This window comes from Chroicocephalus ridibundus, chromosome 3 (assembly GCF_963924245.1).
Source record: "Chroicocephalus ridibundus chromosome 3, bChrRid1.1, whole genome shotgun sequence".
In the NCBI taxonomy this organism is placed as follows: domain Eukaryota; kingdom Metazoa; phylum Chordata; class Aves; order Charadriiformes; family Laridae; genus Chroicocephalus; species Chroicocephalus ridibundus.
In genome coordinates, this window is record NC_086286.1 from 56,623,748 (window position 1) to 56,647,335 (window position 23,588).

At 40.9% G+C, this 23,588-nt stretch overlaps 1 protein-coding gene across 1 annotated transcript; it reads left to right on the forward strand.

Annotated features, from left to right (window-relative positions):
- Positions 1 to 1,098: 1,098 nt before the first annotated feature.
- Positions 1,099 to 22,928, forward strand: RAB32 (RAB32, member RAS oncogene family). The gene is made up of 3 exons (XM_063329254.1): positions 1,099 to 1,640; positions 18,816 to 19,093; positions 21,330 to 22,928. Exons 1-3 carry the CDS (start codon positions 1,412 to 1,414, stop codon positions 21,477 to 21,479), a joined length of 657 nt encoding a protein of 218 aa, XP_063185324.1. The 5' UTR covers positions 1,099 to 1,411; the 3' UTR covers positions 21,480 to 22,928.
- Positions 22,929 to 23,588: the final 660 nt, after the last annotated feature.

Below are 23,588 nucleotides of genomic sequence, written 5' to 3' on the forward strand. Positions count from 1 at the left end.
CGAGGAAGGTGATTCTGCCCCTCTGCTCTGCTCTGGTGAGACCCCACCTGGAGTACTGTGTCCAGCTCTGAGGCCATCAACACAAGAAGGACATGGACCTGTTGGAGCTGGTCCAGAGGAGGGCCATGAAAATGAGGGTTGGAGCACCTCTCCTATGAAGACAGGCTGAGAGAGTTGGCGTTGTTGAGCCTGGAGTAGAGAAGGCTCCAAGGAGACCTTATAGCAGCCTTCCAGTACCTAAAGGGGGCCTACAGGAGAGATGGGGAGGGACTCTTTATCAGGGAATGTAGCGATAGGATAAGGGATAATGGTTTTAATCTGAAAGAGAGGAGGTTTACATTAGATATTAGGAAGAAATTCTTTGCTGTGAGGGTGGTGAGGCACTGGAACAGGTTGCCCAGAGAAGCTGTGAGTGCCCCATCCCTGGAAGTGTTCAAGGCCAGGCTGGATGGGGCTTTGAGCAACCTGGTCTGGTGGAAGGTGTCCCTGAACATGGCAGGGAGGTTGGAACGAGATGATCTTTGAGGTCCCTTCCAACCCAAACCGTCCTACAATTCTATAATTTACTGCTTTGCCTGACGCATTTTTTAAAACAACCACAGAGGGCTAAAAAATATTTTACGGGCTTCACTTAGGAACAGAAGGGAACGAAACTCGGCGGTGGGGGTGGTCTGAGGGGAACCCCGCAAGACGAGGGGGTGGCTTTACCTTCTGTTACCTGAGCCTTTTACACATGGTGGCCTACGCTGCTGTCACTGCTCGGCCTGTTTGGGGGGGGTGGCTTGAGGGCAAACACCCTGCGCTCCGCCCCGCTCTCCCCGGGCGCTCCCCGGGGCACGTCCGTGCCCCGGGGAGCGCCCGGGGAGAGCGGGGCGGAGCGACGGTCCCTCGCCGCCGCCGGCTGCCCCACGGACAGCCCACCCCATCCGGGAGAGGAGCTGTGAGGGAAGCCCAGAGACCCCATCCCGCCATCCTCCCCTCCCTCTTCCCGGTATCCCGGAGCGGCGGGGCGGATCGGTTCCCTCCCCCTGCCCCTCCCCGCCGCCCTCCCCCCGGGCTTTTATAAGGCCGCGGAGTTTCCGCGTCCTGTGACTGCAGTCAGGTGGTTGCGAGGTTTCCCTCCCTCCTTCCTTCTCCTTTCCCTCTATCCCACTCCCTCTATTTCCCAGCTCACCTCCCCTCCCGGCGTGGGCCGGCCCAGCGGGGGAAGCCGGCTTGAGGCGTGTTTGAGTGTGTGGGGGGGGTGGAAAAGTTGGGAGGCGAGTTTGCCGGCTTGGAGGGGAAAGTCGGAGGCGAGTCGCCGGCCCTGGGGAAATCCGTGAGGAAAAGTTGCCGGCTGGGGAAAGTTTAGAGGCGGGAGAGCCGCGGCCCCGGCTTCCCCGCCGCGCTGAGCCCCGCGGAAGGGCCGAGGATGGCCGGCGGGGAGGGAGCGGGCTCCGGGGTGGCGGAGTGCCGGGAGCATCTCTTCAAGGTGCTGGTGATCGGGGAGCTGGGCGTGGGTAAAACCAGCATTATCAAGCGGTACGTCCACCAGCTCTTCTCCCAGCACTACCGGGCCACCATCGGGGTGGATTTCGCCCTCAAAGTCATCAACTGGGACAGCAAGACCCTGGTTCGGCTGCAGCTCTGGGATATAGCAGGTAAGGGCCGGGGGCGGGCGTCTCTCCCTAGGGCGAGCCCCGAGGTGGCAGAGGCCTGTGAACCCGGCTATCTGGGGTCCCGGGACCCGGCCTCTGCGGATGAAAGTGTATTTTGACTGTGAAGCCTTGTCTTCTTGTTTTCCTCCTTCCCCCTATTACCCGCAACCCCTCCTGCTTGCGTTTGAGGCATGAATAGAGGGAGGTCTCGATGTGGGAGTGAAGTTTTTTACTTTTAATAGGCTGCATGTGCTTCTGTTAGCTGATGTGGGGCTCTTGGCTTGGCCCGGGGCTTTACAGCAGTCCTCAAAAAGCTGCTCCACTCCTTTTGCTGGCTCCAGGGCTCCCAGAGGGCTCCTGCTCATACTGCTCCTCCTGACCCACTTGCCTGGGAGCTTGTGGCCTTGGTTATCACTGCTGCCTAAATTCATTCATGGTTACAGCTCCATAACACTTCTAGAGGAAGTAAATATCTTTTCCAAGTAGGTTATGTTTAGTAAGCACACTTTACAGGTTAAAGGTAACCCAAATAGCTGAAATTGTCCTCAAAGGACGTATGTTCAAACTTTGTATCTTTGGAGTCACTATTTAATTTTAAAGTAACTTTTGTCGTGCAACATGGAGTAACAGAATGGGACTTGTGTTGTGCTTAGCTCCACATTCAGGTCATGGGTTTCTGTATTAAAAAGATACTTTGAGCACAGGGAGGCCGAAAAGCCCTGTTCACTTGTCCAAATTACATGTCATTCCTTCTCTATATATAATTCAAAGCTGTTCTTTAACATATCTGTCTTAAAGACTCAACTGCATACCTGTTGTGGTTAACTTAGCTTATGCTGTGGTGTTAAATGCCATAGAACAAACTGTTTTGCTGTGGTCTTGTAAGAAGTCTGTGTCCTCAACTCCTTAATCATCTCAAACTGGTGTTGCATTTCTAGTTTTGTGTGCAGCCCAGGTGTTAACCTGCAGGTCTCTTCATCCCTCTCCAGCATGTTCAGAATATCTCCTTGGATATGAAAAAGTAGACTATTTCAAGTGCTGGTATTTAAATTTATGCTATTGGAAGATACTAGGACAACATCTGGTAGTTACTGTTTCCATGAACTTTCCACTTTATCAAGTGGAAGCTCAGAAAAGAGGAAGCATAACATGTGGCTGCTGTAACCCTGTGACAGACAAGCTGTATCTCAGCTTCTGGTCTTTCTTCTCTAAAGTTTATCTTAAACCACTTCAAATATGATTCCTCAAACTAAAAAGCCTGCTTCTTACTGCCATATGCTGAAACACGTGATAGATCTTTCTGCTGCTGGCCTGTAGGGCAAACTAAAATATTTGCTAATTGCTGTTTTGGAGAACAAGTAAAATGTTGGCAGGCTTTCTCTTTTGATAGGTTCCTTTTACAGATCAGTTTTAACTATCTTTAAATCTATTGGCAGTATTGGCTCAAGCTGCTACAACACTCTGGATGTATTTTAGCAGGTCTGGGGTTCCAAAGATTATGGAGGGGCCACTATCAGCATCCTGGGGTTTGGCAGGCTGCCACACTTGTGTTTAATTTCTCAGCCCTTAGCTTCTGAGATTGGGTTAGGCTGTGTGCTTTGCCAAAGCAAGCAGTTTCAACAGGCTAGGCAGAAACTTATCTGTAACTTGTAACAAATTTGGACAGAACATTATGGGAAGTCCTGTCAACACACGCATGCCTTAATTTCAACCTCTAGAAGACAGTATTTTTCACTCTTGATTATTGCCTGTAGGGTATCTTGGACATGGCTATGTGAAAACTGAGTTAAGAGCTGCTGATAAATCCCTAGAGGCTTGTGCTAATATTGCTGATAGACTGAAGAATAATTTTTTTCCTGTCACTGAAATATTTGTCCTATTCTACCGTATGGTGTATACTTTTCTATGAAACTCCTGACTAGTCATTTCCTAGCAGAAAAGGAAAATGCAACTATTTTGCAATCTGCACTCCAAACTCATGTCTAATCTGGTCATTTAGGCTAGTCTGTTTCCAAGGGGGTGGTGGTCTTTCCCCAGTCAAAAAACAAGACCAGGAACAGAAGTAATCTTAGTGTTGTTTTTTTTTTTATTGGGCTGTGCTTAGCCATTGTGAGAGTAACAGTTCAGACTCCTATAGAAATTGACCTCTCAGTTAAGCGTTAATCACTAAAATAAAGGGATTTTGGTATCCATAAGGGTGTTTCATGGTCTTAAAACTACTAATGTCCTTGACCTGGGAATGTGTTCTGCAGCTGTCTATGTCAGTACTCATGAATACTTCTAAACTCCTGAGGATGTTAACAGGTTTATATAGAATTATTAGTTAGAGAACCAGGCTGAAGATGGCTTCTATATAGTCATAGCACATATTCCCTAAAGCGCTTTATTAAAATGTGTACCAAAGTATCCGAGCATGTGATAGTCACTCCCTTTTAACTCATCAGCCCAACTGTCTTCTGGCTTTCAGCAGCTCATGTAGATAATTATGTCTGCTGGTGTGTGCAGACAAACAGCTTTAGATCTCTTGAAGATCTAAATCTTATGGTAAGTAATATTACATGTGACTTCCCTGAAAGCAATACGGTGCTGGCATTCTGAATTGATTTTAATGCATTTTAAAAGGCTTCTGAATTAAAGTCTAACCTTTAAGTGTAGTAAGGCATGTAATTCTTCAAGATATCAAGGCTTGTACTTAACAGTTCATCATAAAAAGCTTTCCTCAAAGAGCTGTGTGCTGCAATTCAAGGCTCTGTACCTATATCAATGATAAGAACTAACCATGTAGCTCAGTCATCAGCTAAAGATCATAAAGCAGATACTAAGTTGGCTTCCGGTGTGATGGTAGCCAAAATGATTAATGCTGTGTATTGCAATGCAGCTGGATCCCAATTGACTTCAATCTCTTGTGCTAGATGAGTTTTTTAGTAATTAGTTAATTCTATCGAATAGAGCATGAGTGTTACACTGCCTATTCTATCTTTCTGGGGAAAATAGCCTTCTTGTTGTAAGTAATGCAAATTCCTGCGGCAGAATCAAAGGGGAGGGGGTGTGAAATAGTGAAGGGGGAAGAAGATTATGCCTAGACTTGTGTATTCCAGAAATACTTAGGAATTTTACTTTTTAGATACAGGTTGTAACTTCTTGAATAATGGAGATGAAAAAGCTTGGGAGTAAGACTGATCAGTTGCCGTAAAAGTATCTTGGTTGCAGCATGAAGTATCCTGAAAGAAGCTGAACAAATTATATACATGCTCATACAGGAGTAAAACTTGACCTCAGCTGCCCGTAGGCATTATTCTTGGTTTTTATCTTGACATGCAGAGTTATGATAAATCTCTTCCTGGATAAATTCTGAAAGTTTTAGAATCAGGTTAACCCCCTTCATCAAAGGACATAAATAATTGGTGAAATAAATGAGATAGGAATGAGTCATTGTGGTAAGGAGATACAAAACAAAGGAATCCCGGTGATAGGGAAGTGCTTTTAAAGTCTACTTCAATACATGAGAGATTCCTACTTGACAAGCATGCTGTTTTAGTGAGTATACTGTTCTGACCACAATGTAGTATAGGAGGTGAATATGGCATATTGATGAAATGCAGTCAAATGTCATTGAAAGAATGCTTTATGGTCTTTGTGTATCATAAAAACTTCTGATCTGATCTTATAAGACCAGCAACTGAGTAGTGTTAGCTGCTGCTTAATGATCACACTGGCTATCACTGTCACGCGTGTCAGCCTGTACAAACGTGCAAGTCTGAAGGACAGAAGTGGTAAAAGTCACAGGTGACCACTTAAGTTTGGCTTCTCCTGAAGAATGTTACTAATGACAACTGGTAGACAAATTTGTTTTTAAAGCCTTGACTGAGAGATTCTGCATTAACTTTGGTGCAATAGCACTCTTCTTCCAGGACTTTGTATTGATTGTATTTCAGTGTTCTAAACAGGCTCTATACAAGCTTTCAAGAACTGAATGATAAGGCTTGTAGCGTGCAAATTTATTGTTAAACTCTTGTCTGTCTCCTTGAAAAGATCTGAAATCTAATTTCTTAGAAGTATGTACAAACCCTGAAGAGGATGGAGAAATCAGACGAAGTATTTTGCACAAATACTAAGTTGAGGAAGAGCTGGGGTATCCCATCTTCTCTATGAAGAAAAATGAGCCTTAGGTATGTGAGTTGATGTTCAGCTTTTAACTTTTTTAGGAATTTAACTTGCTCTCATCTACAGGAAGCCATGAGAAATGGGGAAGTGTACGCAGGAAACTATGGATGTGGGAGAAGGAGGAGGATTTAAACTGAAATGAGCACTTGCAAAGCAAGACAGTGAAAGCAAAATGCAAGCCTTCTCACTTAGATCTGCAGGTGTGATGCTGTACCTAATAGATTTTAGCCTGTCCTGTCCCAGTGGAATATCTCCTCTGGAAAGGTGGAGTGCTTGGTAGATATGCACCTTCTGGGGAACGTAGCTGTGTACTGTTGTATATTTTGGTGTCTGAGTTTCAAAGGCATTCAGTCTTTTCCAGTGTGTGAGATAGTGTGCTTCCATGTGAAAAACCTTTTAGCTTGAAGCAACTGTATAAGTCAGTTTTTCTCAGTCTGCATTTGTGTTATTGACACGTCAGAAGATTGTCAAGTTCTTCTACAAACCAGGTCATTAACTCATTTCTTGCATTATGGACTGATTCTGTTTTTTAAAAAAAAAATAAGGTCTAAAGCAAGCCTTAAGTGATGTTAATGCATCCCTGAAAGTCTATAGGGGGCAGCCAGAAAACTTCCTCCATTTCCTATACATTCGTAGCTCTGTGCCATAGAGGCACATACTTAAATTGCTTTTCAGAGGAGTCTCTCCTACGTGTGGAGAGCTTTGAGGTGGTAGTCATTAGAGGTAGTCAAGGTAGTCTTGTAACAACTTGTCCTTACCCACAAAACATTTTGAAGATCAGCATAGGTGTTAAAATGGCAAGTCCTGCAAAGAAACCATGAAGAAATTGCTTTGCAGTGTGCCTAGTACAAGTGAGCATAGGGTGGAGGCAACAGAATCCAGGCATAACCTGCCCCTACCTGTGTGTTTTCCTCACTGTTATAATGATATTTAATGCATGCAATTGGGAAGGAAGAATGAAAAATGCGCACCGCACATGAATAACTGCATGAGAAATGGATGCAGAACTTGAGTTCAGAGCTTTATTTCAGAAACTAGTAAGGGGTCTGAGGTTATTGTGTAGTTTATATGGTGATGGAGGTTCCAGCTGCAGCTGCTTTCATGTGGAGATGGGAGCACTATTGTTCTGGTAACAGCTGAGGCAGGTCAGAAAACTCCCGGTCAGGGATGGAGAATCTTTTATGTTAAGTTCATATGGATGAAAAAGATTTGAAAGACCTGTAACTGATTTCAGAATGTTTCCTGCTCGCACACACTTAAGTATTAATCTCACTTAAGAAATTACTTAAGGATGTTGCTGGCTGGAAACGTGCAAGACTAGCAGATAAAGTTTGAGGCCTGTTCATGTTGAGCACTGTCTTAGCAGCAGTAGAGGCAAGAAATGGAACCAAAAGAGTGCTGTAGGTTTCCTTCCAGAAACCACCCCTCTGTGGGAAATCTTGTGTGGGTGTCCTTTCTTGTGACTCTTCTGGAACAGCTGAACTAGAGTTATGAGCTTTCAGTAGAGAATGACTTGCCATGCTTGGAGCTCTACAGTGAAGTATCCAAACAAGTGCTGAACATGTTTAACTTGTTTCTTTTTGGCGTGTCTCCAGATTTCAGATATCTCTGCATACAGACTTTGGTTGTCAACCTGCTTTCTTTTTTGGAATTTTTCTATTTAAATAATTTTTTTTATGAAATACCATCAAGTAAGGTATGGTTATTGGTCTTGCTCTGATGAAGCAATTTCTTCGTCTCACTAATGAGATGCTGAATCATTGATATTGGTGAAGGTTCTTGTGTTTAGTACTATATCATATAGCAATGCAAAGTACTGGATATGTTATCTTAAACTTCTTAAAGCTTGTATGCTAATGGAATTCCATCAGAATACAGGAAATGTTACTGTCTTGAAGCTGGTGTTGTAAGGCAGTTTAGTGTGATTATTTTGATTATGCAAGACAGGACTCTTCAGTTAAGTTTCAGTTAAATGGTAAAATTGAGACAGATGTTCTTTGAGTGTCTTGGAATCAAGCTTAGAATTTCTCCATAGGCTTTTCTAGGTGCCCTACAAGAAATGGGGTTAAAGGTGTGATCTTAGAAGACCATTTGATCTAGTACGTGCTTAAAAGAAAGTTTGCTGTACTGATCTTGCAGGTAGTCTTAATTTCTATCAACAACTGAAACATCACTTAGTGCTTGAGCTTCTAATCACTATGGAATAGATGGAGCTTCAGCCTTATTTTTCAAATAGGCAAGGTTCATATCATATATAGCAGTTGCTCAGAAGCTTTATGCTGTCTACAAGATCACAATGAAAATATTTCTCTAGCACTCTGATACAGAGAATAAGGGATGGATGGATAGCCATCAAATGGGTGTACGTGGGAGCTACTTAAGATGCTGAAGTTTTTATGTGCAATACAGCAGACAGGAGGAAAAATAATATATATCACACAACATAACTAATTCACCAATTTTTGGGTCAAATTATAATGCAAACTAGGAATCTATGCAGAAATCCATTAATTTACATTGATCATAAGCTTTTTTGAGGTAAGTATTGGCTGAATTCTTGCCTTTCATGTAACTGTGACTCAAACAGTCAGAAAGTAAGCTCGTTTGGTAAGTCAAGTGCATTACCCTTCAGAGACAAACTGGTGCAGACAATATTAAATATACACTTTTGTCTTAATGGGTGGAGTTTACATGAATGTTAATTGACCTTTATCAACTCCCTCACATCAGTGTTGCAGCTTCAGACTCTTGGTGTCTTCACCTTATTTATATCTCCACTTTTCTTCTTACCAGTTTAGTTTTCTTCACGTGCACACCAGGACACGGTGTCACTGAGGTGTGTGTACACAAGTACAGTTTGAGTTGGCAAGTGCTGTAAAATGGTTGTTCTAAACTGATCATTTTCTTGACTCATCTAATGAAATACACGAATCTTAGCTGCCTGGCTCCAAAAAAGGCTCCAACACGCTGTATAAAACTTCTTCCTTTCAGTAGTGAGCATGGACACTGGGATTCAGTCTCACAGCTGTTAGAAATACCTTCTTTGAACTCCACCAGTAAACATTGCCTTGCCTTTGTACTCTCTTGTAAACTGTTCCCTCCAAATACTCACTTCATAAGCTTTGCAATGCAATATGCCATGTCAGAAGGAAGTGATTTGCAGTAAGGGAATTTTGTTTGTATTTTCATATGAAAACATAGGAATAACGTTTGTGGAATTCTCGCAAGCGTTAAAGCTGGCATGACCAGCAGCAAGCAGTGACTACAAAGCACAACATGCTTCTCAATCTACTTGTGGTAGAACATTAGCTGTTCAAAGTTCTCCTCTGGCTGTGGATCCATGGAACAAAGGTAGATGGGATAGTAAGAATACACTTTGGAAAATGATGGGATTTCAGGAGTTTATAGAGCTTGTTTAGAAATGATCATCTTAACTCTGTCCGGAGAAAGCATAGCCCACTCTCAGTAGTAGTGGCTTCTAGATCAGCAGCAAATGCACACCAATATTCCTTATTGTATGGATTTTAGCAGCTTTTCAAATAATATTTTTTAAAAAGCAGCCTCTGAGTATCACTGCAAACAGCTTGTGGGAACTCGTTCTTTAAATGCTCCCAGACTGGAGTGCTGGGTAGAGCAAAGTGGTAGCTATTTGATGCAAAATTCCAATTGCACACAATGTGCCATGACACATTGACCATTTTAGAGATTAACATTTTTTCAGTCTCGTGATAAAGTTGTTCTTGAGACAAACTGACTTTAGAATTCTTCTCCTGTGTGCTGTGAAATACTGTAGTGCCATGCAGCATCACTGTTAAGTACGTAGTACAGCTCTGGCTGCGTGGCAGTGCACCAAAGGAGATGGATTAGAGGGTGTCAGGCATGAAAATGGCTTAACTCTGGCAGATGACTTGTTTAAGTCTGGTTAAAGCAAGGTAGGAAGTACCAATTCATGTTGTTGCTGGCACTAATTGGACCATGTCAACTCTTTCTGAATATTAACGCAAGGAAAGTTTTTCTAAACATGCTGCATTTGACAGCTAGTTAGAAATCATTTAGCTTGGTTGACTCTGCTTGTCTGGGGATGGAAATCTAGTGCTTACTCGGAGACTTCCTCTTTTCTTAATTTGCTGTTTACCAAAGATGCAAGCAAAACAGGTGAAGCTTTTATACAAAATTGACTGTCCTACTTTTACATATAATATGTTCGACAAAGCCAGTTGAACTATAAGTGCAGGGTCTTGCCTCTAAACTTCTTAAAGACAAGACAGTAAGCTGTTAAAGTCACTTTGGACAATATTGAATCATTAGATTAACCCAAGGCTACAAGCAGCGATGAAAAGTTTCAGTCTTACTATAAAATTCGCTAAGACTCGTGCAAGTGTTGAAAGAAAGTTTTTTACGTTTGTGAAGGAGAATGGTGTGCTTTTTCTAGCTGTCAGGATGATAGATGTGATCAGCATTCCTGATAGAAATCAGATGTCGAACTTGTACCTTAGTGCTATTGCTGTTTCGCTGACAGTGAACAGGAGTGTCCTGCTTTGGAGTAAAGTATAACAATACCAAACAGTGAATGGGAAGACTAATCTCACTGACTTTGAAAATTCAAGTACCTAACAAATTATTAGTTTAGATTCTGTCTGCGTCGTGCAATGAAACTTCAGAGCGAGCTACTTCCTACCATTTCAGAATGAAATACTGACTTTTAAGAACATGCAAAACACTTTGCATTGTGATCTAAACAATTAAAATACTGCTGCACTTGGCCTCATATTATTCAGTGACTTTTCAATATCTTTTTCAGTGACTTGTAAAGTTTCTCATACATAGTGTGTATGTAGTGTATATGTATACACTATATATGGGTACATATAGTATTCTGTGGATATACGTGTATGTATATACATACCATGGATATCAGGTCTCCGACAATGTCTCACTGAACAGAACTGCTTCAACTGCACCCTGCCACTGTCTGATGTAGACATAACCAGAGTACCAAAGGTCATCTCTTTTGGTAAAGTGGGAGTCAGTTGAATAGGGATTAACTGGCTAGTTACCTTTTCCCTGAAGACTGTCCTTCTTGGGACTGTTACTGTCAAGAAGAGGTCCATCCAGTGGTCAGTTGTCTTCTCCATACCACCCTTAGTAAGAAAGGACACTAGCAATTCACTTAAAATCATCTGAGGCTGCTTTTTTGTGTTAGAAACTGTAAGAGCTGCAGTCAGTGAAACTATTTCTAGCACTAATACAGGAAGGTGTAATATTCTTGTAGCTGCTTTTTAACCTCTTGGTGTTTGTCACCAGAACCACAAACACCAAATACTACTTCCACAGTGGTGGAAAGTAAAAGTCAGTCTAGATGTGCCTTTTTTTTAACTCTTACAGGTTTCTAATATCTGCTATAGCTGCTAGTATAGTTCAACACCCCTGTAGTTTAAACACTTGGCAACTTTGCACTGAAAGCTTAAATGGGTAAGAATGAGGAGTGAAGAGCCATCTAGTACTGATCATTTCAGTCTGTCTACTCCCTCTCAATCCACGTTTGCTACCCGTGTGAAAAAGCAGGTAGACACACTTGAGCACGTCCTGTAATATTGATAGTGGTTTGGTTAACCTACTTCTTGCTGAATAACAGATTCAATCTAATTGGGTAAGACAGTTCTGGGACAAGTTGTGCTGGTTTGGGGAGAATGCTGTCAGTAGTGGTAGCTTGCCAGTAGCGTATTGATATATCTGGCTAAAAAGGAGCCTCAGTCAGCTCATACCTGACCCAGGTAGTGCTAAAATGTACAGTTGGTGTCTGGAGAACTGGGAGATGCATCCTCAGGGCAATTCTGGATGTTTGCTGTATTGTGCCAAACATCCAGCTGTATGTAGGACCAACAAACATCTAAAGTGTAGTTTGTTCTTGCCTGTGGCTCCTAAAGGACTTGGGTGAGTCTTGAAAGGGACAGTGATTCTAACTTGGTGAGAGGATTGGGCTGCGTGCCCAGCTATTTTGGATGACGCTTCAGCTTAAATCTACTACACTAAATTACATGAACTTTGAGAGACAGAATGGTAAATAAGGAGCTTCCGCTCAGATGTTTCTTGATGTTAGTATGTGAAAGCCTGATTCTAGGAATTCAGGGAGTTGAAAAAAAATCTTCTGTAACGCAGCACAACTGGAGTAGGGAAGAGAGTGCTCATTAGGTTAGGCCTTCCATTAGCAGGAGGAAGACTGGAAAGAAGGGGTTTCACTTACTGTTGAATTGGGTTTTTTTCCTGTTGAGGATGAATAAAAGCAGAAATGTCTCATGGTCCAGGAAATTGTCTGAAACAACTAATTTGTAGAGTTTGGCATTGAAGTTTAAATAGTGGCACTGTGCTTGCACACTGTGTGGCTAATAAGGTCAGAGTAGTTGATAACAAGGACCTAAAAGCCATGGTGTTGGCAGTCAAATTAGATTTAGTCTGGCTGTCACTAATGACCCTTCTTGAATTTTGGTATGACTAACATTGACTATTAGTGGTCATAGTAAATAGCTTATCTGAGAACCCTTCTCACAATGCAAGGAGAACATTCAAGTATTCCCAGACTAGAACTGATTTATTACAACCACTCACTATAGCTTAATAAGCATCCTGTGATGCCCGAGTTCACTGCAGTGTATAGTACCTATTGATAGAAAAGCAGAAAAACTGAAACACACTAGCAGGATGCTATTTCTATGCATTTTGAACTGTTAATTTGATTCACTAGGTCTCTTGAGCATTTTCTTCACTACTGGAGTGTTTATTGCTGGATAGGATTTTTTGGCTTGGTTTTATAGACTATAGTTATGCTGTGTGGTATATTCCTTCTTTCTGTTGAACTTAAACTGACATTTAAACTAATTGAACACTGAGTTTCTGTATTCTGAAGGACAATGCTAGCAAGAACTGCTTGGCTTTATTAATAAACTGAGGCCTTTTTGCTATTTATCAAACTTGACAACTCTGTATTATTGAGTCCAGGGAAAAACTGCAAAACTTCATTGCAAAGGTCTTCCAGTTAGCAGCAAACAACTTTGGAATAAAACTCTTCTGCTAGTTGTGTATTCACTTCTGGATGACTTTAGTCTAAACTATGCTTCTCTAGTTTAGGATTATTTGATGTGGAACTGTCAAACTTGTTAAGATAAAATTTTGAGCTCTGGACACCCATTAAGCTGATTAAGGTGTCAAAGATGACTTGAACTAACATTACTTCAACAAAAGAAACTTTGTTCCATCATTCTTCTAGTTGTCAGGCTATTGTAACTCTTGTTCATCTTTCTCTTCCTCTTTAATGGCACAATTTTTGGAGGATATCAGAACAGCTAGTCTCATCTGAAAAAGAAGTTAGACTTTGCCCAGTTGGCCACGAGTACTCCTGATGAGATGCTAAGGGTTTAAATGCAACTAATAGAACTCTGGCTTTCGAGTTATGTGGCTTCAGAATAGACTAAGCTTAGATTTTATTTTTTTTCCCCACAAAGTAAGGGAACTTGTGTTATACTGTTGTATAGTATTGACAGAGATAACTATAAAATTTACCTTCACAGGAAAAAAAAAAAAAATATATATATAGCTGTCAAAGCTTCTTCACTTTACTCTCCTTGAATAGGTTCCTGTTAGTTCATTTAAACTATATATTAAGACTTCTAGGTATGGTAAGTAGTCTGGGAGATGCAACCCTGACAAACTCAACGTCATGTGTACCCAGCAGTCGTGTACGTTAACTTGCTTTTTGTAGCCTCAGTTCCCATCATGTATGAGGAGTTGGGAGCAAAAATAATGATAGTGTAGAATAATTCCTGCTAATTAAAAGCAAGAACTGCCACAATGATGTCACACTGCTGTGATAAACAGGACTCTTGTTTATTCTGTACAGTGGGAAAGATTGCTGTAGAACCCCTTAATGTACTTCAAGGCAAGGTTGGCAGTGTCTGAGTCTTATGAAGAGAACTCATCTTTCGCAGTGAAATAAAAGACAAAGATAAAGCTTCTAATGTCAGACCTGGCTATAATTATCTTTTCATGTTGTTTTTAACTTATGGTTTACTCCTGTTACATTGTAAAGTGGGAAGCAATAACAGATCACAAGCTCTGATACTGTTTTAAATGAAACACTTTTCCTGTGGTGCTGCTGTAGGGAACGGTATTAGTTCCTGATGCATGACATTATGCAAGTATTTCACTTAATGTTGTTGCAATTACTGGAAAATACGGTGACAATATGTGCTGAGTCATTTAGATGTGAAAACTTTGTGGTTAGAGAATGTAGAACTTTGCATTCCATGCAGCCACTTCCATACCCCCCGACAAAACCTCTGATCTCCATGACTGCCCTCTAGCTTAGCTCCTCACCTGCACCTGAACCCCTAAAGCACAGAGAAAATTATAACTTTGTGGTACCATTAGGTTTATGTCACGGCACTAGAATTACTAGAATGATTAATCCTCTGATCTCCTTTCCATACTGCTGTAGTAAGCAAGTAATTTTCCTGTCTTCTTCCTTCCATGATTATAGATGCTGGAGATCTTAAGTCTAGTTTCATCTGATCACTTTTCACCTTTTTCCCCTCTGGGGGTATGATCCACTTCTGGTTCTGCTCAACACTCTTCTTGCATATAGTGAAATAACTACAGCAAAAATTCTGCTGGACATAGGAAAGGGAATGAAAAATCCCTGGCTGAACTGAGCATGGCAAAAATTGACTCAATTTAGTTTTAATATCTAAATAGGGAATGATGTTCAGACTCTAGACTTTGGAGGAGTGGTGTGTTCTACAGTTCACTTTTTCTATGAGTTTTTTTTGCAAGAAGAAAAGCACTTGCAAAAGCTTTGCCTGAAAGTCCTGTTAGATTTTCAAAAGGCTGTCTAGAATGCTCCACATCCCCTACAAGAAACTCAGCCTAAAGCACGTCCATTGTCAGTAATAACAGGATTGTAAAGAAAGTCTACTCAGTTTATACTGAATGCTCTTCCTGCCTCATGCCGTATACCTTTTACCACAACAAAACTCTTAGCTTTTAGGCAGGCCGTGTGTTATTGCTTTTGTCATCTTTCTATGGCATAAAAAGAATGTATCCATCCTTGTAAGACTTCCAGATAAAACAGAAGACTAATCTTAAGCTAGTATTCAGGTCAGGTCTGTTGTTAGTGGATGTGAATTCTGGAGGTGAAAACAGCTTTTAATAAACTGTTTTGGAGTTTTGACAACTTCAGAAAAGGGCAGCAGTCATACTGGAGTGTATTTGACCTATTAAAAGGCATTAAACTGTAATACTGCAGTGGTGTTAGCTTGTGTGTGTTTTTAGGGGTAAGGGGTATCAAATCTGGCTAATATAAAACTTAAATCCATTAAGTAAAGATAGAGGCTTTTATGTTGATAAGCATATATACACACTTCTGTTGTCTGCTTTCACCCAAATTTAAATTACAGAAGAACATATATTAATGGTTTTTTTCGAAATGTAAAACTCGTACTGTACCAGCAAAAATTTGGACTGCTATCAATAAAGCCAGCTAGAAGAAAGACTGAGATAATTGTTCTGGATAGCTGAAGCCCATGCTCTTTGAGGGACAGCTGTAGAGTAAAAAGTACAGTTCAGTGCACACTTACATTCCTACCAGAACTGTTGTCTTCTGACACAATAAGAAAAGCTACTGCACAAAGCTAACCTTGGCTTCTGCATTATTCCACAGCTCCTGAATCTGCCAGTTAGCACAATCCCGCTTGTAGTGGCCTCTCTCCTGGTCAGGACCCCATGAGGTGGTTCAGCTAGTCTGCTGCTCTGCTACAAGACCATTGTTGTCTTTCTGGCTTCGCATATCTGGCTATTCCCAACATGGGAAGGGGCTGCCATGCTGTTAAGTTTCATGTAGGCTGAGGGATACTGGGGCATGAAAAGTCACTAGCATCAAGGAAGCAACTGCCAGGCAATCTTAGCTAATTACCAGTCAATGCAGCTCTCCAGCTTATTATATATAAAGGCATTGTGCTAGGTGGGTGGGGAAGACTGACTATGGTAAGATGGGAATTCCCTTGGCAATGGAACATTGATAAAATCATCTGAGTGATGATCAGACTTTCTCGCCAAGGCTAGGACCCCTGTTATTTCTTTAAGAAAAAACATTTGGTGGTGTTTAGGACCCTTCAAGTTTGGTTATGATATATACTTTGTAACTTTGCTTCTTTTCTTCAAAAGCTATATGTGATGCTATACTAGTTCAATATCTTATGCCTTAAATTCACTGTGTGCAGGTTTCAGCAAGGGTTATTGCTATAGGAGGCTAGTATGGCCTTGTTAACTGTTCTTTTTCTTTAAAGCTTGGATGGGAGAGCAGTAGGCAGGAAGGAATTCAGTCAGTGGTAATGTCCTTCACTCTGGTAACTGATCATAGCCATGTTTACCTATGCACAGCTATCTGAGAAAATGGTAACTGCCTGATAACCTCTTCTGCAATTCCCCAAAACTTAGTTTTCATATGTAGTGATTATGCTGTCTCCATTCCTTGCTAGTAACAGTCTAGCAACCCCTTTCTGCAACTAATCAATACAACTTAATATTCTTACGTAAATGTCCATCAAGTTTTTGGAAAGACTTTAAAAAGACTGAAATCCCCACAGATGTCCAGCAACAGAATAGGGAGGACTATTAGGACTGTTCCTCTTGCTGCTTCAGATTCATGTGCAATCGCATGTAAATAACAGCAAGTGGTGTCCATTTCTAAACCATTTCAGGGCCAAACTGAAGAAATCTTTCTGCAGAAGACTGAGGTTGCTAACAGAGCACTGTAGACTTTGAGATTACACTGTTTTGTGGGCCTGCCCTATGGTGTAAAGGGGTACACTGCGTGAATTGGACACAAGACTTAGTGCTTTAGCACAGCTGGAGGTGTTCCCATGTAACAGGAATCAATGGTGAGACTGATGGCTAAACAAATAGGGAAGCTGAGAAGGAGCTCCTCATAGCTTGTGTTGTGCTGTATGCAGTGACTGGCTTAATATAACTGAATTTGACCCCATGCAGATACATTTGGGGGGGGAAAAAAACGCAAAAAAAACCCCAATCAAACAAAACACCAAAACAAAACACCGAAGTCTTACGATCTAAAGGTGAAGTTTCTTTAGATGACACAATTCATCTGCAAAAGTAGTAAAAGTCTTCTGGACAAGCTCTTTCCTAATGGTATTTGATTCACTGAAACAGTGGGCACATGATACAACAATTTGCAGTAAGGCTATACCGAAAACACCTTTTAGGCATAAGAATCCATCCTGCAAATGCCTGGGGAGACAATGTGACTTACTTGTATACAAGTTCTGTGTACACTGTTTAGGAGACTTCTATCAGCAATGTGTCTCTTCCAGTGACATAGTCACTGAGATGCAGGCTTGGTGCCCGGCTTGTTGGCCTTTGAGGCCATGGCATAAATGCTGCTTCAAAACTTGAGCTTTGAATAGGGAGGGAAAAGCTTTCCTCTTGCATGCTCCTTGTTCTCACACAAGGGATAATGAGCTGGTAGTGAAAAAATTCATGTGTAACTTCCAGTCCTCAGAATATGCTGGCCAGTAATGCTGTTTTATGCAGCAGTATTCTTTAAAGTTCAACAGCCAGAAATAGTCTACTTTATAGAGCTTTATAGTTTTCTGTATCTTCACTGTAGCTGCTGCTGCTCTCAGGCAATCCTAACAGCTGCTTAGTCAACCTTTTCTGAAAGTGTCTACAGGGAATGAGCTAATCGGTATGCTGAAGTACTGACACTAAAATGAGGCAATTGAGCTAGAAAAGCATGCTGTTGAACAGCATCCCTTGTCAAGTTCCTTCACCTAATGAATTTCTGGCTCTTTCTGAGGAGATGATAATACCCAGTTCTTCTTGTAACTACTGTTTGTCCATGTTAATCAAAGGCGGGCTTGAATGTTTATAAACGGAGGACAACTATGTTTCCAATTAAAATTCTTACTGTCTCTATTCTAAAACCTCGTATGCATTAAAAGCTAAAAGCTGCAGTGATGACACACTGCAAAACTAAATTTTAAAGTGCAGGGACTGCTTTTCCCAATGAAGACTTCTGAAGAAAGCAGAAAGCTATTTTAGTAGTCCGGACTTCCCCAGCAACATGCTAGCACTTGACACTGCTATACCCACCCCGGTACAAACACAGCATGATGGTCTGACCTTCCAAACAAAATAATAACTGAACTGGCACTCTAATTCTACATTTCAAGTCTACTGACTACAATAGTTGTACTTAATAAGAAAAGGCTTTAGTTGACTATACTCGCTGACCATTGGTTTTCTTATTGATATTTTTAAAAAATAATTGTACTTGAACTATTCTGATAATGTATCAAATCCTGGGATTGCCGTAGAACTCCTGCAGTTGGAAATTATTCCAAAGGAGGTCTTAGACTTAAAAGCTGAAGTCAAAGATAATAGGTTTAGCTAGAACTGTTAAACTAGCTCCTTTTGAGCTTGTCCCTAAGTCGGGGGCCGGGGGGGGAACCCATAATCTATAATATAGATGACTTCTTCATAAGATGCTTTGAAGGCTGCTAGCTGTGGAACCTGTAGAAACCCTTGTTACCCACCCTCCAGAAAAACCTCTGGGTTTGCTTAAGTGTCTAGCTAAAGTGACTAGGTTTATATCTAAATCTTGCAGAAGCCTTTTTGAAGAAAGAATGATTTGTGTATAGCTGTGCTCATTGTGTCTTTAGGCATTACTTCTAAAAGAACACTGCTCAACAAATAAGTTTAAAAAAAAAAAAGTAAATCAAGTTGGTAGTTGAGATTGCAAACTGCTTTTTGGCATCTGACTTGTATGATACACATAATGGCTGTTGCAATGAGATAACACAGGATGGAAGAGGCAGTGTTGTATGAACCAGGTGACTAGAGCCGAATGCCAAGCTCATATGTACTAACCTGGTACAGAAGCCCATTTACATTGACAATAGTTCATGCTTAAATATAAATATCTATCACTATCCTCTCTTTCAGGCCAGGAGCGCTTTGGAAATATGACCAGAGTATACTACAAAGAGGCAGTTGGTGCTTTTGTAGTCTTTGATGTCACAAGAGGCTCCACTTTTGAGGCTGTTTCAAAATGGAAGCATGATTTGGACAGTAAAGTACTACTTCCCAATGGCAACCCCATCCCTGCTGTTCTTCTTGCAAACAAATGTGACCAGAAGAAAGATGGCAGCCAGAATCCCTCTCAAATGGACCAGTTCTGCAGAGAAGGTGGCTTTGTTGGATGGTTTGAAACATCCGCCAAGGTGAGCGCAAAAAGGAAACACATTTTTACTCTTCTAAGTATTGGCATAGGAATGGATGAATATAGTCATGTGGAGAAGAGAAGTATAGGAAGTGACAGCCAAGTCTCCAGTGTTCAGTAAAAGTTGAAAGTGGTGTGCCAAGCTAGCTTACTCCTAAGGAAGACTTGAGCCATATTTGGTTTAATAAGAACTGCATCTTAAATTAAAAGAACCTTAAAACTAACTGGAAAACTTCATTAACTGAGTTTAAGTTTTTCTTCATCTTGACTGCATCAGCATCAGAGTTACTCTTTAGATGTTAATACTACTAAATGCTGATCAAACTACCCAAAAGATAAAAGTAATCTTTAGGTGCAGGGTTTTAAACTGCAGCTTCTGTTTTTGCTGTTGCACGTAGGAAGTGGTAAGACTCCAGAAGTGAACATGCTATTTGCTCACTTGTTACTATCTACCCAGGTGATAATGTCACTAAAGCACTTCTCTATTTTACCAGTCAGTCTCAAGACTGAACTGGAGAAAAACAAGTTGTTCTGTATAGTAGATTAAACTAAGATAGACAGCTGCTTTAATCAAACAGATAACTTTGAGTGACTTCATATATTGTACCCTTTTAGTCTATAGACTTGGCCAATGCACAGATAAGCTTGCGGTAGCTTAGCTGGAAGTGAAATCAAACACTTCCTTAAAACTCAATTGATCCTTAAAATGAAAGGTTCCTCTAGATGAAGATAATGTGGCTGACAGACGAAATTACTGGTCTGGCTGATAACTCCTTTATATGGTAAGCTAATCGTCAAGGTCCCTCTTTTCCCTTGGCTTGCCTACTTCCTTGAACAAATAATTCCCAAACTGACCCATTTGTTACTAAAACCTCACATTTCAAGGCTCTTTATACTCAAAAAGTATACCAAGATCCTGTTTTGGGGTTGTATCTTCCCTGAAGCTTCAAATGCCCATAACACAGCTATGTATAAGTGGAAGCGCAGTGACAGCTTGCATTTTAGGTGACATTTAAGACATGAAAATGTAAAACAAGGTTCTTGGTGCAGAGAAAAGTCCAGATAATATTATTCCTAGTTCATTTATAAATTGACTTGTTTAGGACTCTAAAGAGGTGTAGTTAAAATACCTTAGCAAAAATTCAGGACAGCTTTCTTGTTTTCTAAGCTTATCAAATCAGTTTATGTTTTTAAGACCTGCTCACTTAAATATCCTGCTCTTGCCTTTCTGCTGGAACTGATACTTGATTTTTTTCAGTCTACTCATCAGTAATATAGGTCCTACTCCCTGTGGATTAGGGAGAATATTAAAGGCAAAAGAACTGCAGAAAGTGTAAATATTCATAGAAATATCTTATGAACACCCTTACACTAAAATGAGGAGAATCCACCTCCACTCTGGACAGGGAAAAGTGCCTATCTGAAAACTGCCAAAAGCAGGTTGTGGCTGACAACCACAAGCCTGTAAAGTGCAGTAGTGATGATTCTAATGTTCTCGTGACCTACCCTTGCTCGTGTAGAGTTTAGATCTACAATTGCAGAGATAGAAGACTGTACGGGGGTGGTATTTCCTTTGAAACCAAAGATAAGCAATTGCAAACGTGGCAACCCTGTGGTGAGCTAACAGGTGGCCCAGCCAGGTCAAACCTGTAGCCAAAGGCCCCTTGGCACTGGCCAGCTCGGCCCCTCAGTAACTGAGATACCTAGAGATGTATTTCGTCAGAGTATCCTGCATACACATGCTTCAGAGCATGCACAAGAAAAAGTAGAGTGGCTAGATGAGGCACCCTGATTTACCTGGGGTTTTGAGGCTGATAGAAAAGATCCTTTTACATAAATAAGTGCATCCAAACTGCAGGAGAAGCAGAAAAAGGCCCAAAAGGTAGAATGCTACTATAAACAGTGTAGCTGCCTATTACCTTTCCTGATGCAAAAATGCACTTAGGCATTTGTGAGTCTTCCAAATGCAGGTGACACTTTCACCCTGACTGCATATAAGATTAGAGTTTAAGTATCTTGATTGTCATATGGGTGAATAACTTTGTCTCAAACATTTCTGGAAACTTTTTTTCAAAAAGCAAGTGTTTGAGCAATCACCTGGTGCATCTGTTTGTGTCATCTTGATAAGACTGTAGAAGAATTGGGGTGGTTTTTTTTTTTTGTATTTGGCCAGCTTCTAATCAGAATGTGTGACTATTTCAGAAAATCACTGACTTCTTTTCTTTCAACATCTTTAGGACAACATCAACATAGATGAAGCTGCTCGATTCTTGGTGGAAAACATCCTTGCCAACTACAAAACCTTTCCTAATGAAGAGAATGATGTGGGGAAACCAAAACTGGACCTAGATCCATTGAAAGCAGAGAGTAAATCACAGTGCTGCTAATGCTACCACTGTTCAGTAAATGCGATGGGATGAGCAGCAAGACTGTTCCATAAATGAAACTGCTGCCATGGTGCTGCATTGTGACAATCCATATGGGGTGTCTGGTATTATCTGAATAGGTGATTCTTGTGGGTGTTTACGTATTCTTGTTTAGCATGAAACTGAGTATCTTGTGAGTTATCGCTCCACTTCCTTGAGTGGCTGCATCTAAGTCTGATTAGTGTCGTCTTACTTGAGAACATAAGGTAGTGTTTACACTCCTACAAAGGAACAAAGATAACATGCAGTGTCTAGCTTGCTTCTAGGACATATGCTACATTCCAAATAGGGCTCACTTATCATGGCTTTAGCTGAATAGACACTTGCACCTTTAAAGTAAACTTTTCCTTTGTCACCAGGAATGTCCTACTTTAGCCTTCTCACCTACACACTTGTCCCTATTTATTATCCCCCACCATGAGGATATGTCTCATTGCTAGTTCTCCTGGATAGAGACATCCCAGAAATCTTAAAGTGGCCAATGACAGATGGGAGGTATCTTTCTTAGTGTGTTCACTAGGACTGGGTGAAGTGGCTTTTACCACTGAGTAAGAACAAGATGGGTAAATGATTGTACATAACAGGGGAAAAGCATGGTTATTAAGATACTAACAAAAATGCATCTCCAGCCATTTATGGCAGAATACTTTCAGCTAATACTTTTCATATGAAACACATTAATGAATGCAGTTGTACTCCTGGCACATAGTTATGGTAACCTCACTCATATGCACATCCAGGAACTTTTTCATGCACTAACACTGAAAGCTTTACCAAGACTGCAAAAAGTAAATACCTTACTATCTGTGCTAATGAACTTGCTTCTTTTTCCTTCTGTCCTGGGATGGCTCAGAATACCATGAGAGAGGTCATGAAGGAAATAACTTAATTGGCTCTTGCTAGCCTATCAAAAAAAACCAAACCAACAAACCAACACAACCCCAAACCAAAAACCCAAGCTCTATCTCTTTCAATTTTAGAACAGTGCTGCACTCTTCTGACTACTCAAAGCTGGTGAACTGGCTTACCGGTTTGTAACTCTGTATACAGAGATGCTTATGTTTCCTTGTTGTAGCTCATGTATTTTTGGCAGCAAATGAAGATCAAAAGGATTAGAGGGTTTTCATGGTTCTTTAACACATTCTGGAACTCTGACTCTTTCTTGGCTGAAAGGCTTTAAAGTTGTTCTTTATTTTAAAGGTTTCTTCTGTCCTGGTACCTCATTGCTACTGACTTCAGAAGTCTTATTTTGCTTGGTCTGATGGTGCTGATGTTTAAGTAAACATCATCATGAAGTATGTGCCAGATTGAATATACTTTAATCTGTATTGAGATTTCCTAGGCTGTCTTTTTTTTTTCTAAAGAGTAACATACTTTTTAAGAGACAAATAAATATATTTGGGCATCTTCTGTGTGGTGTTGGTGTATGCTTTTGAGAACACGAATCTTCACATCATGTGTCCCACCCTGTACACAAATGCTTTCATTAACATTAGAAAACAATTTTAGCTTCTGGTAGCTGCTATGTTAAAGGCTTATTTTAAATTACCACAGTAAAGTTTGGCATAAGTTAAAACTGGGTTTAAATAGCTTAGGATCATAAGATAATTCAGCTGAAAGGGTTCTTAAGAAGTCTTCTAAGCCAACGTCCTTCTCCAAGTCAGGTCATACCAGGGTGTTTAGGCTTTCACGTGGTCTGGTTTTAAGCCTTTAACAATGGCGACTATCCCCTGAGACTTCATCTAGTCTGAACCTTTCTAACTTCAACTTCTATCCATGGTCTCTCATCTTCCTGCCATGCAGCACTGTAAAAAAATGTGTCAATTAGGCTTGTGCAGATTTATTTGTCATTTAAGCTTGATTGCTACTTTAAATTTTTTTTTTAAAGTCTGTAGCAATTCAGAAAGGCAGTTGCAACCCATCTGTGTTCCTTGCTTGCTGGCTTGTTTGTGGTGTTAACTGTTCTAGCTAACCTGGAACTACCATAATCTTCGTATTCAGTCACTTGCAGAACAACTTCATTTAGACTGTAAACTCACTTTTAATAAGCTGTTTAATCTCCAGTGTATT